The 15795-nt window shown below is 46.9% G+C and overlaps 1 protein-coding gene across 2 annotated transcripts in view; it reads right to left on the bottom strand.

Annotated features, from left to right (window-relative positions):
- The window catches only part of UNC5D (unc-5 netrin receptor D), a 111498-nt gene that overhangs the window by 46181 nt on the left and 49522 nt on the right, over nt 1-15795 (bottom strand). For both annotated transcript variants that reach the window (XM_077191776.1, XM_077191777.1), the window contains exon 4: nt 12511-12614. In XM_077191776.1, coding sequence (XP_077047891.1) covers nt 12511-12614 — 104 coding nt within the window. The remainder of the gene's footprint in view (nt 1-12510; nt 12615-15795) is intronic.

The following is a 15795-nucleotide window of genomic DNA, read 5'->3' as shown; positions in this document are numbered from 1 at the left end:
ACATCTAACAATCATATAATTTATCATATACTGACTACACAGGTGCAGTTTCCCATGATCTAAACACAAGGCCCAACATTTCCCAGGGCCTACCCTTAACATTTCCCAGGGTTTTCCAAGCCTCACTTCCTTTCTAACTCCCCGAATTTTTCTATGATTTTCAAATCTTTTGCTGTCACCCACAGAGCTCAGCAGTGCAGCTGAGCCTCAACCTTTGTTTTGCTAAATGGCTCTGAATTGAAGGAGACAGAGAAACCCAGGGATCTCCTTTGAAGCTGGTTCTCAGTGATATTTGGGCAGTAATTAAAGTGCTGCTGACACTGAAAAGCTCTCTTTAGATAAGGCTGTCGGTGATGATGTTTGCAGGTTCTGCCTGTCCTGATAGGCAGGATCACATTTATTTAGGAAATGCTTGGAGATAAGGAAAACATCACAGGAAGCTTTCAGTAATTGAAACCAAAGCCTTTAGAGGCTGTAATTTCACCGTTCCCCCGAGTTCTGGGGGATCAGCAATACCTGACAATGTTCCTTTTTGTTAGCAGCCTTCAGGTGGGATAAATTCAAGAAGGTAACTGTGAGATCTTGTGGGAACCCAGGAAATTCCTCTGGCTGCCCTGGAGGGCTCGAGACCCTGCCCAGGGGGCTCAGAGACCTTGGAACAGAATACAAAACCCCTGTGCCTTTGATTTAGCCCTTGGAAAAAACAATTATCAACCTTTCTTTATGAAGGATTACAAGGAAAGTTTAAGTAGAATGAGAGTGAATTTATCACAGGGTGAAAAATAGATTTTTGGGGTTTTTAGAATGGGGGTTCAGGAGGCAAGATGGAGGGATCTGGGTGTGTCCAGCCTTTCTCCTTCTTCTTCTTGGCCTCCATCTTCTGCTGGGATGGTGGCATTTACAGAGATTGGTTTAGAGTAGAAGCTCACTGTCTAACACAGGTGATGGGTATTGGGAAGTAATTGTAAATATTGTACAGGTAGTTTTTAGTATAAAGACATAACCCTGCCCTGGGGGCAGGCAGAGTGCCTGGAACTGTCCTGCTGGATGGACCTCGGCAGGGCAGGAGAAAAATTTTATAGATAAGGAACAATAAACAACCTTGGGACCGAGAAATGAAGAGCCCTGACTCCTTCTTCAAGCACTGGGCTGGGAAAAGAGACTTTGGAACTTTTCTTGGGGTCACTGTGAGCAGCAGAGATCCTGACAGCACAGAACCCAAGACCCCTGTGCCTTTGATTTAGCCCTTGGAAAAAAACAATTACCAACCTTTATATGAAGGATTACAAGCCACGAAAGTTTAAGTAGAATGAGAGTGAATTTATCACAGGGTGAAAAATGGATTTTTTGGGGTTTTTAGAATGGGGGTTCAGGGGGCAAGATGGAGGAATCTGAGCGTGTCCAGCCTTTCTCCTTCTTCTTCTTGGCCTCCATCTTCTGGGTGATGGTGGCACTTTTGGATTGCTTTAAGGTAGAAGCTCACTGTCTAACACAGGTGATGGGTATTGGGAAGTTATGGTAAATGTTGTACACGTAGTTTTTAGTATAAAACTAAGTATAAACCCCCTGGGGCAGGCAGATTGTCTCTGATTGTCCTGCTGAACGCAACCTCAGCAGGGCAGGAGAAAGAATTTTATAGATAAGGTACAATAAACAACCTTGAAAAGAAAAACTGAAGAGTTCTGACTCCTTCTTCAACTGCCAGGCTGGGAAAAGAGAATTTAACACATCTCGGGTCACTGTGAGCAGCAGAGGTCCCGAGAAGATCTTACAGGAGTCACAGCACAACCAGGGTTGGGAGGGACCTGAGAGATCACTGAACACCTTTAGGTTCGTTAAAGAATCCCATTTTTGTGCACGTTGGGAACAGTGTTTAACCTCAAACCCTACAGAAATACAATTGTTAGCCAACAAACGTGCGACACCTGCCGTGTCACTGAGTGCTAAATGCAACAGGCACCAGATTTCCCACTTCTGCTTTCTCTTTTAATGCTGTTTACAATTAAAAGAGGCGTTGATCTCTGTGCCCAGAGGCAGAACATTCCCCTAACCGTGAAAGCATTTCAGTGTCACCACTGGTGGAGCCTCCATCGCTGCGAACTTCCCAAATCCCTGCAGGACTCGCTCACACGATCATCCCCATGATTACAAACACCACGATAAAGTCTCACAACTTCTCCTTTCATGTTCAAGCATTCAAAATTAAAACCATTTCTGCCAACAGGGCCAGAGAAAACAGACAGGGCTGCAAAGCAGCACATCAAACCCAGAGAGGCCCCAGAGCACATGTCTGTATAAAAAGGAATTATCTATTCAGGGGAACTACAAAGTTATCTCCCTTCTTTTTTCTTTTCAGTTTAGCAATCTAATTCAGAAGTGCTTTGCTCCAGAATTTCTATTTCATGACCTTGCTACCTCCTGGCTGTATTGATTTATTCACAAATCTCAGAAGGAAAACAAACATTTTTTATTTTTTATTTTTTTCCTGCTGGAAGAAAACCCCGTGCACAGCTCCCCTGCCTGCCTGAGAGGCAGCACAAGGGCTGTGCCCAATAAAGGGGAGTTGTGCAGGGACTGAAGAGCCCCCAAGGGCTGCAAAATGCACAAAACCAGCAGGAGAGGCACCTGGAGATGCTGCTGAGGGCTGGGAGTGCCACTGACTGGGGAAACTGAGGCAGGGACAGAGGGGACAAATGGGGTGGCACAGATTGAACACATCCAGGAGGACAGGGAAGGGCCCAGAGTGCCCAGCAGGGCCTTGGGGTGGCACAGGTTGAACACATCCAGGACAGGGAAGAGCCCAGCACAGCCTTGGGGTGGCACAGATTGAACACATCCAGGACAGGGAAGGGCCCAGCAGGGCCTTGGGGTGGCACAGATTGAACACATCCAGGAGGACAGGGAAGGGCCCAGAGTGCCCAGCAGGGCCTTGGGGTGGCACAGATTGAACACACCCAGGACAGGGAAGGGCCCAGCAGGGCCTTGGGGTGGCACAAATTGAACACATCCAGGATGGGGAAGGGCCCAGCAGGGCCTTGGGGTGGCACAAATTGAACACATCCAGGACAGGGAAGGGCCCAGCAGGGCCTTGGGGTGGCACAGATTGAACACGTCCAGGAGAACAGGGAAGGGCCCAGCAGGGCCTTGGGGTGGCACAAATTGAACACATCCAGGATGGGGAAGGGCCCAGCAGGGCCTTGGGGTGGCACAGATTGAACACATCCAGGAGAACAGGGAAGGGCCCAGCAGGGCCTTGGGGTGGCACAAATTGAACACATCCAGGATGGGGAAGGGCCCAGAGTGCCCAGCAGGGCCTTGGGGTGGCACAAATTGAACACATCCAGGATGGGGAAGGGCCCAGCAGGGCCTTGGGGTGGCACAGATTGAACACATCCAGGACAGGGAAGGGCCCAGCAGGGCCTTGGGGTGGCACAGATTGAACACATCCAGGACAGGGAAGGGCCCAGCAGGGCCTTGGGGTGGCACAGATTGAACACATCCAGGATGGGGAAGGGCCCAGCAGGGCCTTGGGGTGGCACTGGAGCAAAGCCAGGGGTGGGAGGGGAAGGGCTGGAGCAGCTCCAGGCTGGAGGAGCAGCGCTGGTTTTGTGCTGTCCACAAGAAACACCTCAAACAAACCAAGTCTAACTGAGGCCACGTTTTATAGAATAAAGAGGGGATTTTATCATTATAAAATCAGTCCAGACCAGCGTGTTCTGTACAAGCCATGACAGTTCTCAACCCTGGGGAGTCCTGACCACTCCTGGAGCTCGAACCACCCCAAATTCCCCAGGAGAAATCCTGTCACCCTCACATTTTTTGGAAAAATCCTCTTTGCCCGGGATTCTTCTCCTGGGAAGCTGAGAAGCCTCAGAGAAAAAGGAAAACAATAATTATCTGATTTGCTTCTCCTGTGTTTTGCTGCCTTGGAATGTGGTTGGAGATTGTTTACCAACAGGTGATTGTTTCATTGGTTTAGTGTGAATTGTTTTTACTTAAAGACCATTCACTGTCCAGCTGTGTTGGGACTCTGGAGAGAGTCACAAGTTTTCATTATTATCTTTTAGCCTTGTGTCTGTATCCTTTCTCAGTTCTTTAGTATAGTTTATTATAGCATCCTTTAATATAATATAGATCATAAAATAATAAATTAGCCTTCTAAGAGCATGGAGTCAGATTCATCATTCCTCCCTTTGATGGGGGTCTCAGAAAACACCACAAAATCCCACAGCAGGAACACCTGGAGCAGCAGGTGGGGAAGGGCAAAGTGGGGCTGAAGGTGTAACAGCGCACAAAATAAATGGAATTTGGAAATGGAACTGGTTTTGTGCTGTCCACAACAAACACCTCAAACAAAACAGTTCTAAATGAGGCCAAGTTTTATAGCATAAAGAGGCTGACACATCATTAAACACCTTGGCTATAAAATCAGCCCAGACCAGAATGTCCTGTACAGGCCATGGCAGCTCTCAATCTTTGCTGAATGGAAAACTATAAAAGTTATTAATTTGCTCTTAAAAGCAGCTACAAAATTACAAATTTGCTCTTAAAAGCTCAATCTAAATATCAGATCAATCACAAATGAGACACTGCAGGTAGCCAGGCTGGGTCCTGAGAGTGAAATATCTCCGGTGAGAAATGAATCACATTTCTTGTGCTTGTAACCAATATCCCTTAAAAGCAAAGCAAATAGCAAATATTGCTACTGCAGGCCCATAAGCACCTGGCCAAATGCAGCTGTTTGCACTGAGCAATCCCACCCTGCTCTGTGGCTGCACAGGATTCACCAAGGCTGGGACTCTCTGCCTGCTTTGCTGGGCTGTTTTACTGCAGCCCCATTATCCTGCCTGTTTGAGTGAAAAATGTGTATTTTTATGATTGGTTTTTCACAAATGTCCAAATGAATGTTTTGTGTATTGCGTTAGAAAGTGATGCTGTATTAATTTTTTTAAGTAGTGTGTTAAATATAGTTTTAGGTTATAACAAAATGTTAATATCTTACTGTTCCTATTAGTATCTTACAGGAATAGAATAGAATAGAATAGAATAGAATAGAATAGAATAGAATAGAATAGAAAAACAGAATAATATAGAAAAATAGAAAAGTTAAAATAGAAGAGTATCTTACTATGCCATGTAAGATACTTTTTTAAAGAAAGGACTCACACTGAGATAGCAGCCACAGGACACCTGAATCTTTCAGAGACAAAGAATTTATTGCTCCCTTATCAGGAAAAATGAACTTCTTCCTGCCTCGCTCAGTTAGGATTCAGAGGAAGAAGCTGACACTGCCCAGACAGAATCCTGTGTTTGAATGGAATTTATGCATCATGGATGAGGTGTATGAATATGCAACAGGCTGTTGCTTTTAAGGGTTAATCCTCTGTTAACGTGGGTCCTTTTTTGGGCTTATTTTGCCCAGAAAAAGGTACCTGAACTATCCCTTACTCTTTGTTTCTATTGCCTCATATTGTCCTAATTCAAATTGTCCAAATTATTATTACTCTAGTTATATTACTTTTATTTTATATACTCTAAATATATCATTTTTATAACCATTTTATTACTGTTAAACTTTTAATATTTCAAAAACAAGCGATTGGCGTTTTTCACAGTGTGCCAGCCCCATAAATACACAAACCTCTGTAAAACAGGCCCTCACTGCTTGTGGAGTCCTCACAGCTTTTGAATTTTATGTGGGTTTCGTGTTGTGCTGATGTGCTGGCAGTGGAATGCGTGCTGCCCAGAAGAGAAATGATTTTACATTTCCATTAAAAGCCCTGGCTGTAAATAAACCCGTGGAACTCAGGCAGATATTCCTGGGAACATCTACAGCACTCCATTAAAATGTCAGAATCTGTGTTAAACATTTGAAAAAGCAGCGGTGGATTCAACACATTTAAATCTTAAATATATGCATATATTATGTGATAAAGATATTTTAGAGTATTTCACAAACCTCTGCAGAGCACTCAACAGTAATAGTGCAGTAACAGTAAACTATCAGCAATCGTTTAGCACAACAGCTGCCCTTTTATTGCGAAAGAAACCCAAACCCAAAACAAAAACAAGGCAAACAAAAAGAACCCGAAACTCCCGAGAGCTCCAGCACAAGCAGAGCAGACAGGAGGCGTAGGGAGAGCTGTGAGTTCCTGCTAATGCTCGAATTTCAGCTTTGGCCTGAGCGCTCATTCACAAGAAAGGGATTCAGGGTGAATTTTAACGCTCAGGTTTGCACCTCGTGCCTCGCTATGGGCTTGGCTGCTGCTGCATCCCAAATTTTCCAGGTGGGAATGGGCTCCCCCAGCTCCTGCTCCCCTCTCCAGACCAAGATTTCCAGGTGGGAATTGGCTCCCCCAGCTCCCTCTGCTGCTGCTGCTGCTCCCTCTCCATCCCAAGTTTTCCAAGTAGGAATGGGCTCCTGCTGCTCCCTCTCCATCCCAAAATTTCCAGGTGGGAATTGGCTCCTGCTGCTCCCCTCTCCATCCCAAATTTTCCAGGTGGGAATGGGCTCCCCCAGCTCCCTCTGCTGCTGCTGCTGCTGCTGCTGCTGCTCCCTCTCCATTCCCAAATTTTCCAGGTGGGAATTGGCTCCCCCAGCTCCCTCTGCTGCTGCTCTCCTCTCCATTCCCAAATTTTCCAGGTGGTAATTGGCTCCCCCAACTCCTGCTCCTCTCTTCATCCCAAGTTTTCCAGGTGGGAATTGGCTCCTGCTGCTCCCTCTGCTGCTGCTCCTTCTCCATCCCAAATTTTCCAAGTAGGAATGGGCTCCTGCTGCTCCCCTCTCCATCCCAAAATTTCCAAGTGGAAATTGGCTCCCCCAGCTCCCTCTGCTGCTGCTCCCTCTCCATCCCAAGTTTTCCAGGTGGAAATTGGCTGCCCCTCCTGCTCCTCCCCTCTCCATTCCCAAGTTTTCCAGGTGGGAATTGGCTCCCCCAGCTCCTCCCTGCAGGTCCAAAGGCCCTCAGCATCGTTCAGTGAAGATAGGCAGAGTCCAGCAAGCTAAAGGCTGGGTTTGGGTTTATTCATTTGAAATCCCGAGGTTTGTAATCATTTCTCTCTATTATCAGGGTTATTTGGCAGTGTAAAACCAGGGCAGAGACATTCCTGAGGGACAGGTGACAGAATTTATGAACCCCCCTGGGGCAGCTTTAGCCCCATTTCACAGCACCCTCAGTCTCACCCCTGCAGATTTCAGATTTCCCCTTTCCATATTCTCACGTGCAGTTTTCAGATTTCCCCTTTCCCCATCACACCTGCACATTTTAGATGTCCCCTTTTCCATATCATGCCTGCAGATTTCAGATTTCCCCTTTCCCCATCACACCTGAGGTTTCAGATTTCCCCTTTCCCCATCATACCTGCAAATTTCCCCTTTCCACACCACACCTACAGATTTCAGGTGTTTCCTTTCCATATTCACCCCTGCAGATTTGAGATTTCCCCTTTCCCCATCACACCTGCACATTTCAGATTTCCAATTTCCCCTTTCCCCGTCACCCCTGCAGATTTGAGATGTCCCCTTTCCCGATCACCCCTGCACATTTTAGATGTCCCCTTTCCCCATCACACCTGCACATTTCAGGTGTTCCCTTTCCATATTCACACCTGCAGATTTCAGATTTCCAATTTCCCCTTTCCCCATCACACCTGCACATTCCAGATTTCCAATTTCCCCTTTCCCCATCACCCCTGCACATTTCAGGTGTTCCCTTTCCATATTCACACCTGCACATTTCAGATTTCCAATTTCCCCTTTCCCCATCACCCCTGCACATTTCAGGTGTTCCCTTTCCCCATCACACCCAGGCCTCAAGGAGGTGACATCCACTCCAGTGCAGGGAATGGCAGCTCCCTGTCGACTCGAAGGAACATTTAAAAACCTGATTTTCAAGCCCACTGAATGAAACAGGAACAAGCCCTGACAGCTGAGAAATCTGAGTTCCATTTGTCAGCGATGGAGGAGGCAGCAGTGCCACTCCCCAGCACCTCACCACACCTGCCTGAAGGATTACTAGCTACCTAAACACTTCTTTCTGTGCTGCTGTACCCGACAGAATTAATATTTTACACTCTGAGGCACAATAAGGCCGAACACACAGCTCAGAGATTATCCCAAACTTCATTAAATGGGTGTTGACCAAGGATTTTCCAGGTTGCAGCTCAGCCCTGCTCTGACAGCAGCCCCAGGGCTGGGGGGAAGCAGGAGCTGGAAGGAATTACCAGCCAGGAGGGTGGAATTCATTGTGTTTGCCACTGCTGCAGGACCTGCCAGTCACCCTGATTCCTCCTGAGCTGCTGGGGGTGACAGAGCAGAGCTGCCCCTGCTCCTCACTCCAGGGAAATGCTCCTGTCACTGACTCCAGCTCAGCCCAGGAGAGCAAACCCCTCTGGCAGTGTGGGACGTGCTGGGTCTTTAGGAAAAAGGAGGAAATGATGCAGCTGAGTTTATGTTTTTAGAAGGTTATATCTCTTTCCCTGAGATATAATTATTATATCATCATCATCATCATCATCATCATCATCATCATCCTAAATATCTCCCTGAGGGTCCCTCAGGAGCACATCCGAAGCCAGGGACACAATTCCTGCACACAATTCCTAAATATCTCCCTGAAATCATTATTATTATTATTATTATTATTATTATTATTATTATTATTATTATTATTATTATCTCCCTGAGGGTCCCTCAGGAGCACACCTTGAGCCAAAGGACACAATTCCCACTCACAATCCCCACTCACAATTCCTGCTCACAATTCCCTCACACAATTCCTGTTCACAATTCCCGCTCACAATTCCTGCTCACAATTCCCTCCCACAATCCCTGCTCACAATTCCTGCTCACAATTCCTGCTCACAATTCCTGCTCACAATTCCTTCACACAATTCCTGCTCCCAATTCCCTCTCACAATTCCCTCTCACAATTCCTGCTCCCAATTCCCACTCACAATCCCTGCTCACAATTCCTGCTCACAATTCCTGTTCACAATTCCCTCTCACAATTCCTTCACACAATTTCTGCACACAATTCCCGCTCACAATTCCTGCTCACAATTCCTGCACACAATTCCTGCTCCCAATTCTTTCACACAATTCCTGCTCACAATTCTCTCTCACAATTCCTTCACACAATTCCTGCACACAATCCCTGCACACAATCCCTGCTCACAATCCCTGCACACAATTCCTGCACACAATCCCTGCTCACAATCCCTGCACACAATTCCTGCACACAATCCCTGCTCACAATCCCTGCACACAATTCCTGCTCACAGTTCCTGCACACAATTCCTGCTCACAGTTCCTGCACACAATTCCTGCACACAATTCCTGCACACAATCCCTGCTCACAATTCCTGCTCACAATTCCTTCACACAATTCCCTCTTACAATTCCTTCACACAATTCCTGCACACAATTTCTGCTCCCAATTCCTGCACACAATTCCTGCTCACAATCCCTGCTCACAATTCCTTCACACAATTCCTGCACACAATTTCTGCTCCCAATTCCCTCTCACATTTCCTGCTCACAATTCCCCAGTCTCTCCCTGCAGAGGCTGCTGAGGGCCCGGAGCTGCCTCCTGCCCAGGCCAGCTCCCATCAATGGTGAATAAAAGGCTCTGGTCCCACTGAGCCCGTGCCAGCAGAGACTCTCCAGAGCTGAATCAACATTTGCCTCAGCGGGGGATTTTCAGCTGCTCTATTTAAATGCTGAATTTTCTTTTTCATTTCGATGCTTAACTCATAAAAACTGAATTTATTTGGGTTGGGTGCCGATGGCTGCAAGCACAGCTGCTCACCAGCTCTCTCTGCTTGCTATGTAAATGCATGAGAAGAGGATTTAAAAGCCTTTTCCAACCTGCCCAGTGCTGGGATTTGGGTTTTCTTCCTCTCTTCCTGCTGTGCTGATGCACCCAGGGTGCCCCAAAGCCCAGCACCCTCCCAAAGCAGAGCTGTGGAAAAAGTCTCATTCCCTGCTTATAGAGAACTCTCCACTTGGAAAATCCAAACTCTGACAGCATTCCTGAAGCTCTGCCCTTGGAATAACCAAATTCTAACAGCATTCCTGAAGCTCTGCCCTTGGAATAACCAAATTCTAACAGCATTGCTGAAGATCTGGACCTGGAATAACCAAAGTCTGAGAGTGTTCCTGAAGTTCTGCACCTGGAATCACCAAACTCCAGCAGCATTCCTGAAGCTCTGCAATTAGAATAACCAAACTCTGACAGCATTTCTCAAGTTCTGCCCTTGGAATAACCAAACTGACACCATCCCTGAAGATCTGGACCTGGAATAACCAAACTCTGACAGCATTCCTGAAGTTCTGCCCTTGAAATAATCAAACTCCAACAGCATTCCTGAAGTTCTGGACCTGCAATAAACAAACTCTGACAGTGTTCTTGAAATTCTGCAATTAGAATAACCAAACTCTGGCAGTGTTCCCGAAGCTCTACCCCTGGAATAACCAAATTCTAACAGCATTCCTGAAGTACTGCACTTGGAATAATCAAACTGACAGCATTCCTGAAGCTCTGGACCTGGAATAACCAAACTCTGACAGCATTCCTGAAGCTCTGGACCTGGAATAAGCAAACTTTGACAACGCTCCTAAGTTCTGCACTTGGAATAATCAAATTGACAGCATTCCTGAAGCTCTGCAATTAGAATAACCAAACTCTGGCAGCATTCCTGAAGCTCTGGACCTGGTGTAACCAAACCCTGCCCCAGGGAGGGGCTCTGGCAGGAGCAGGGGTGGGCTGGAGCCTCCTTCCCCCTCATTTCCAGTTCTCTTGGGTCTCACAAGCACCGACCATGCCCCGCTCTGCCTCTCATGGAACACCAGACCAGCTCCTTTGTCCCAGTCCTTTCCAGCCTTATGTTTCCATCCAGGGCTGCATCCAAGCTCTAATGAAATCAATTCTTGGATCAGAACCAGGGATTCTCTGCCAGCACGGGGGTTTGAAACCCTCAGCACCGCTCAGCACCCGCAGAACAAATGAAATAAATCTGGGGATTTTTGAGGAAACCTTTGTGGCTCAGGCATTGCCCTGCCAGTGTTAATCTGTGCTTTAACTCAGAAATAAAGCTGAGTTTATCCCCCCAGCCCAGAGCCAGGCCTGCTCTAACGGGTTTAACCCACTTTCTAAAGACACTGAATTATTTCCAGCAGACTCTTTACCTCGATGAGCCCAGAATTAGCCCGAGCCTTTATGGGACATTTTATTGGCCAAAGCAAATCTGACCTGGTGAGATTTACCAGCTTTATTAGCAGCAATAACAATTTTACTGTCAACAGCAGTAAATCAGGGTTCATTGGGAACTCTACCACTTTTATCTGGAGCAAGCAATTAAAATGTCAGGTTTTCATTGGACATAATTCCTGCCTTCCACAAAAGACAGGCTCCCTGTTTAAGTGGGGAATGTAAAGCTGCCAGTTCAAAGAAATCCAAAATTCTCAGTAAAATTCAATCAGACCGAGGGTGTTTGGGGAGCCACACCTGTGGAGGTTTATTTTGTCTCCAAAGCAGATCCATTTTCCAGAGCACACATTCAGCAATTCCCTGCAATGCACCATCCATTTTCCTGGTAACGAGTGAAAATACCAGAGAGCTGAGGAGAAGGTGGGAGCAGAGATTGCACTGGCAGAGCGAAACCTGCACACAAACCCAGCCACTCACTGAGCCCATCTCTGCCTCATTTTCCTCTCCTCGAGCACTTCTGCCTCACTGCTGGTGCCTCTGCATTTCTCCTCTTTATTTCCAGGGACATCTGCTGCAATCCCTTCTCATTAACTAAAAGCACACATTTCTCTGGGGTTTATTTTCCTTTCCTTCCTTCATTACCAACCCCAGCCACGCTGGGGAAAAGGGGCAAAACCAACTCCTGGGTGATGCAGCAGCTCTCATTCCCCAGAAGGTGCTGCAGGGAACTGCAGGGTGCAATTAAAAATTCAACATTTCCTTGGCTTTTAAAGCCCCTGCAGCAGATTTTTAAACAGGACCCACCCCAAACCTCTCCCTCCAAGAGCAGCCTGGTTATTGCCATTTTAAGGCATCCCCATGGTTTTCCTGTTAAGACCCAGCTCTCATCACAAAAAGCCTGTTTAAAGCGAAGCCAAACCCCACCAAATTATTACTTGCAGCAGATTTTCTCTCCCCAGCAACCATTTATCACAATATTTTTAGGTTTGCCTTTTACTTTGCCTTGTTTTTTTTTTTTTTTTTTTGAGGAGGAAAGTAATTCCTGGGAAAATGTGCAACAATCTGCTTTCAGTTTGAAAGCACGGGGCTTGAAAATCGTCTGAAAACCAGAATTTCCCCGCAAAACAGTCCAGAATTTGGATTAAAAGCCACGTTTTTGTAAAGCTAATGAATCAAAACGGGACACTCGAAGCGTTCTGGGGGAGAAGAGCAGCAGCACCAGCACTGCACAGGAGCTGAGCCCTGTGCTGCCCCCATCCCCAAGGTTTTCCCTGAGCCCCTGTGCCCACCCCGAGCTCACCTCGGCGGCGGGGACGCCCTCGGGGGGCCGGCAGTGCAGGACAATCATCCCCTCGATGGGAACCTCCTTGCCCTGGGGGTCTTGCTCGAAGTTCTTCCGTAGATCTGCAGGGTTGGGGGAAAGAATTCATCAGGATTGGCAATCCTTGGATGGAGGAATTCACCAGGATTGGCAATCCTTGTATGCAAGAATTCATCAGGATTGGCAATCCTTGGATGCAGGAATTCACCAGGATTGGCATTCCTTGGATGGAGGAATTTATCAGGATTGGCAATCCTTGGATGGAGGAATTTATCAGGATTGGCAATCCTTGGATGGAGGAATTCACCAGGATTGGCAATCCTTGGATGGAGTAATTAATCACAATTGGCAATCCTTGGATGCAAGAATTCATCAAGTTTGACATTTCTTGGACTCAAGAATTCACCGGGATTGGGAATCCATGGATGCAGGAACTCACCAGGATTGGCAATCCTTGGATAGAGGAATTAATCAGGATTGGCAATCCTTGGATACAAGAATTCATCAGGATTGGGAATCCATGGATGCAGGAATTCACCAGGATTGGCATTTCCTGGATGCAGGAATTCACCAGGATTGGCTTTCCTTGGATGCAAGATTCACCAGGACTGGCTTTCCTTGGATTCAACAATTAATGACAATTGGCAATCCTTGGATGCAAGAATTCATCAGGTTTGACATTTCTTGGACTCAAGAATTCACCAGGACTGGCAATCCTTGGATTCAAGAATCCAGCAGGACTGAAGAAGCTGACACTGCCCGGTCAGAATCCTGTGTTTGAATGGAATTTATGCATCATGGATGAGGTGTATGAATATGCAACAGGCTGTTGCTTTTAAGGGTTAATCCTCTGTTAACGTGGGTCCTTTTTGGGCTTATTTTGCCCAGAAAGAGGTACCCGGACTGTCCTTAACTCTTTGTTTCTATTGTCTCATATTGTCCTAATTCAATTTGTCCAAATTATTACGACTCTGATTATATTGCTATTTTTATAACCATTTTATTACTATTAAATTTTTAAATTTTTTTAAAAACCAAGTGATTGGCGTTTTGCACACTGCTGGAGGATGTTCCCTCAGGAGCTCTCGTTGCGTTCCCAGTGCCTCAGGCTCCACGGTGGGGATTTACTGACTTCATTCCCTGCCTTGCTCACAGCTGATGAAATACAGCCCTGGCACTGCATTTTCCAAAATGCATTCAGAATTATCTGAGCAAGCTGCTGCCTGCACAAAGATGCTCACAGTGCCTGCACGCTCCTTTCCATGATTCTTTGTTAATGTTGATTTTTTTTTCCCCCCCTTCAGACAACCAATTTCTTTTCCAGTGCTCCCTTTAAGAAGGCAATCATTAACAGCTGGGCTGCTCTTGTGCCTACAAATGCCTTTATTAGGGTGAAAAATGGGGCAGGATCCTTTGCTCTGCCTTCCCCACTAGCACAATGAAATACTCACCTGCTTCTTCGGAGAAATATAAAGTGCTGCAACACTGTGGATTTGACTCACAATTCAGAAATATTGGGACAAAATCAAAAAAAAAAAAGGGGATGAAATAAAGCTGCCGGTTCCTCAGAGGGGCTGGGAGAATGTTCTGGCTTCTGCCAGAGCTTGGACCTGCAGGGTCTCACCCCTGATCCTCCCGGGGTGTTCCCCAAGCCATAAATCCCACCCCAGCGCGTTCCTGCCGTGCCTGAGGAGCCCCTTCAGCTCTGCCCCCCGGAATTGCTGCTTTCCCCATCAAACTGCTCCGCTCTGAGCAGGAAAACAGCCCAGGAAGGGGCAGAGAGGAGCTCAGCTCCCACACAAAGCTCCAGGCCGAGGTGAAGAGCCTCTCCAGAGCACTCTGGGGTTAATGGGGTCTTGGGGAGAATTGCTCCCACTGTGAGGGGTTGAAAAGCCCCAGCGCACGGCGCCTCCTGCTCCTGCTCACGCTGAGCCTGGCTCAAATTGCCATTTTGTGGGGCTGGGAAATCACAGCGCGGAGAAAAGTCAATAAAAATTCAATTCAGATAAAGGTCCTTTCAGCTGGGCAATGCAGGGGAATTATTGGCTCAGTGTTATGACAGTTAATGCAGTGAAATAAAAAATTGAATTTACACGTATTTAGACATTCAGACTGAATCAGCCAACAAAAAAAAAAAAAAAAAAAAATCCACCGTTAATGAAATGAAGGTTTTCTTACACTGTCCTTTTACTTCTGACAAATGTTTGTTTTATCCTGTTAAATGTTTACCCTGGTAAAAGACACCTTTTTATATTGCCAGGAGCTGCTAGAGCACTCCCTGGAAAGTCTGGCTTCAGGTTCTCCCTTTGCTGCTGCCCCCCTCTCCCAGGGAATGTTCCTCCCAGCTTTCAGCAGGCTGCTCCCCCTTTCCCAGGAGAGGAAAGGCAAGATCTGACAAGGGAGCTCCAAGGAAAAGGGCTCAGCAAGAAAGGGGGAAGCAATCCCTGAATTCTCCTCTGGCAGGGACAGTGTCAAGCTCGGGTTCTGCCAGGAAAACACCCCAGGTCTGATTCCAGGAATGGGATGAGGCTTGGAGCAGCTCCTGGTCACAGCTGTGTCCGGGGTTGTGTCCCTGCTGTCCTTCTGACTGTAGGGCATTTGGAGCATTTCCCTTTTTGCAGCTCCCAGTGACAATTTTGTGTTTGGGGTCGTGTCTGTGCTGTCCCTCTGGCTGTGGGGCATTTGGAACATTCCCTTTTTGCAGCTCCCAGTGACAGTTTTGTGTTTGGGGTCCTGTCCCTGCTGTTCTTCTGACTGTAGGGCATTTGGAACATTTCCTTTTTGCAGCTCCCAGTGACAGTTTTGGAGCATTTCCCTTTTTGCAGCTCCCAGTAACAGTTTTATATTTGGGGTCTTGTCCCTCTGACTGTGGGGCATTTGGAGCATTTCCCTTTTTGCAGCTCCCAGTGACAATTTTGTGTTTTGGGTCATGTCTCTGCTGTCCCTCTGGCTGTAGGGCATTTGGAACATTTCCCTTTTTGCAGCTCCCAGTGACAGTTTTGTCACAGTTTTGGGGTCCTGTCCCTGCTGTCCTTCTGGCTGTAGGGCATTTGGAGCATTTCCCTTTTTGCAGCTCCCAGTGACAGTTTTGTATTTGGGGTCCAGTCCCTGCTGTCCTTCTGGCTGTAGGGCATTTGGAGCATTTCCCTTTTTGCAGCTCCCAGCGACAGTTTTGTCTTTGGGGTCGTGTCTCTGCTGTCCTTCTGACTGTAGGGCATTTGGAACATTCCCTTTTTGCAGCTCCCAGCGACAGTTTTGGAGCAT

The sequence above is a fragment of the Agelaius phoeniceus genome, chromosome 30 (genome assembly GCF_051311805.1).
Source record: "Agelaius phoeniceus isolate bAgePho1 chromosome 30, bAgePho1.hap1, whole genome shotgun sequence".
Taxonomy (NCBI): Eukaryota; Metazoa; Chordata; class Aves; order Passeriformes; family Icteridae; genus Agelaius; species Agelaius phoeniceus.
Note: the sequence above shows the minus strand (reverse complement) of the source record. Positions and strands in the feature narration are given on the sequence as shown.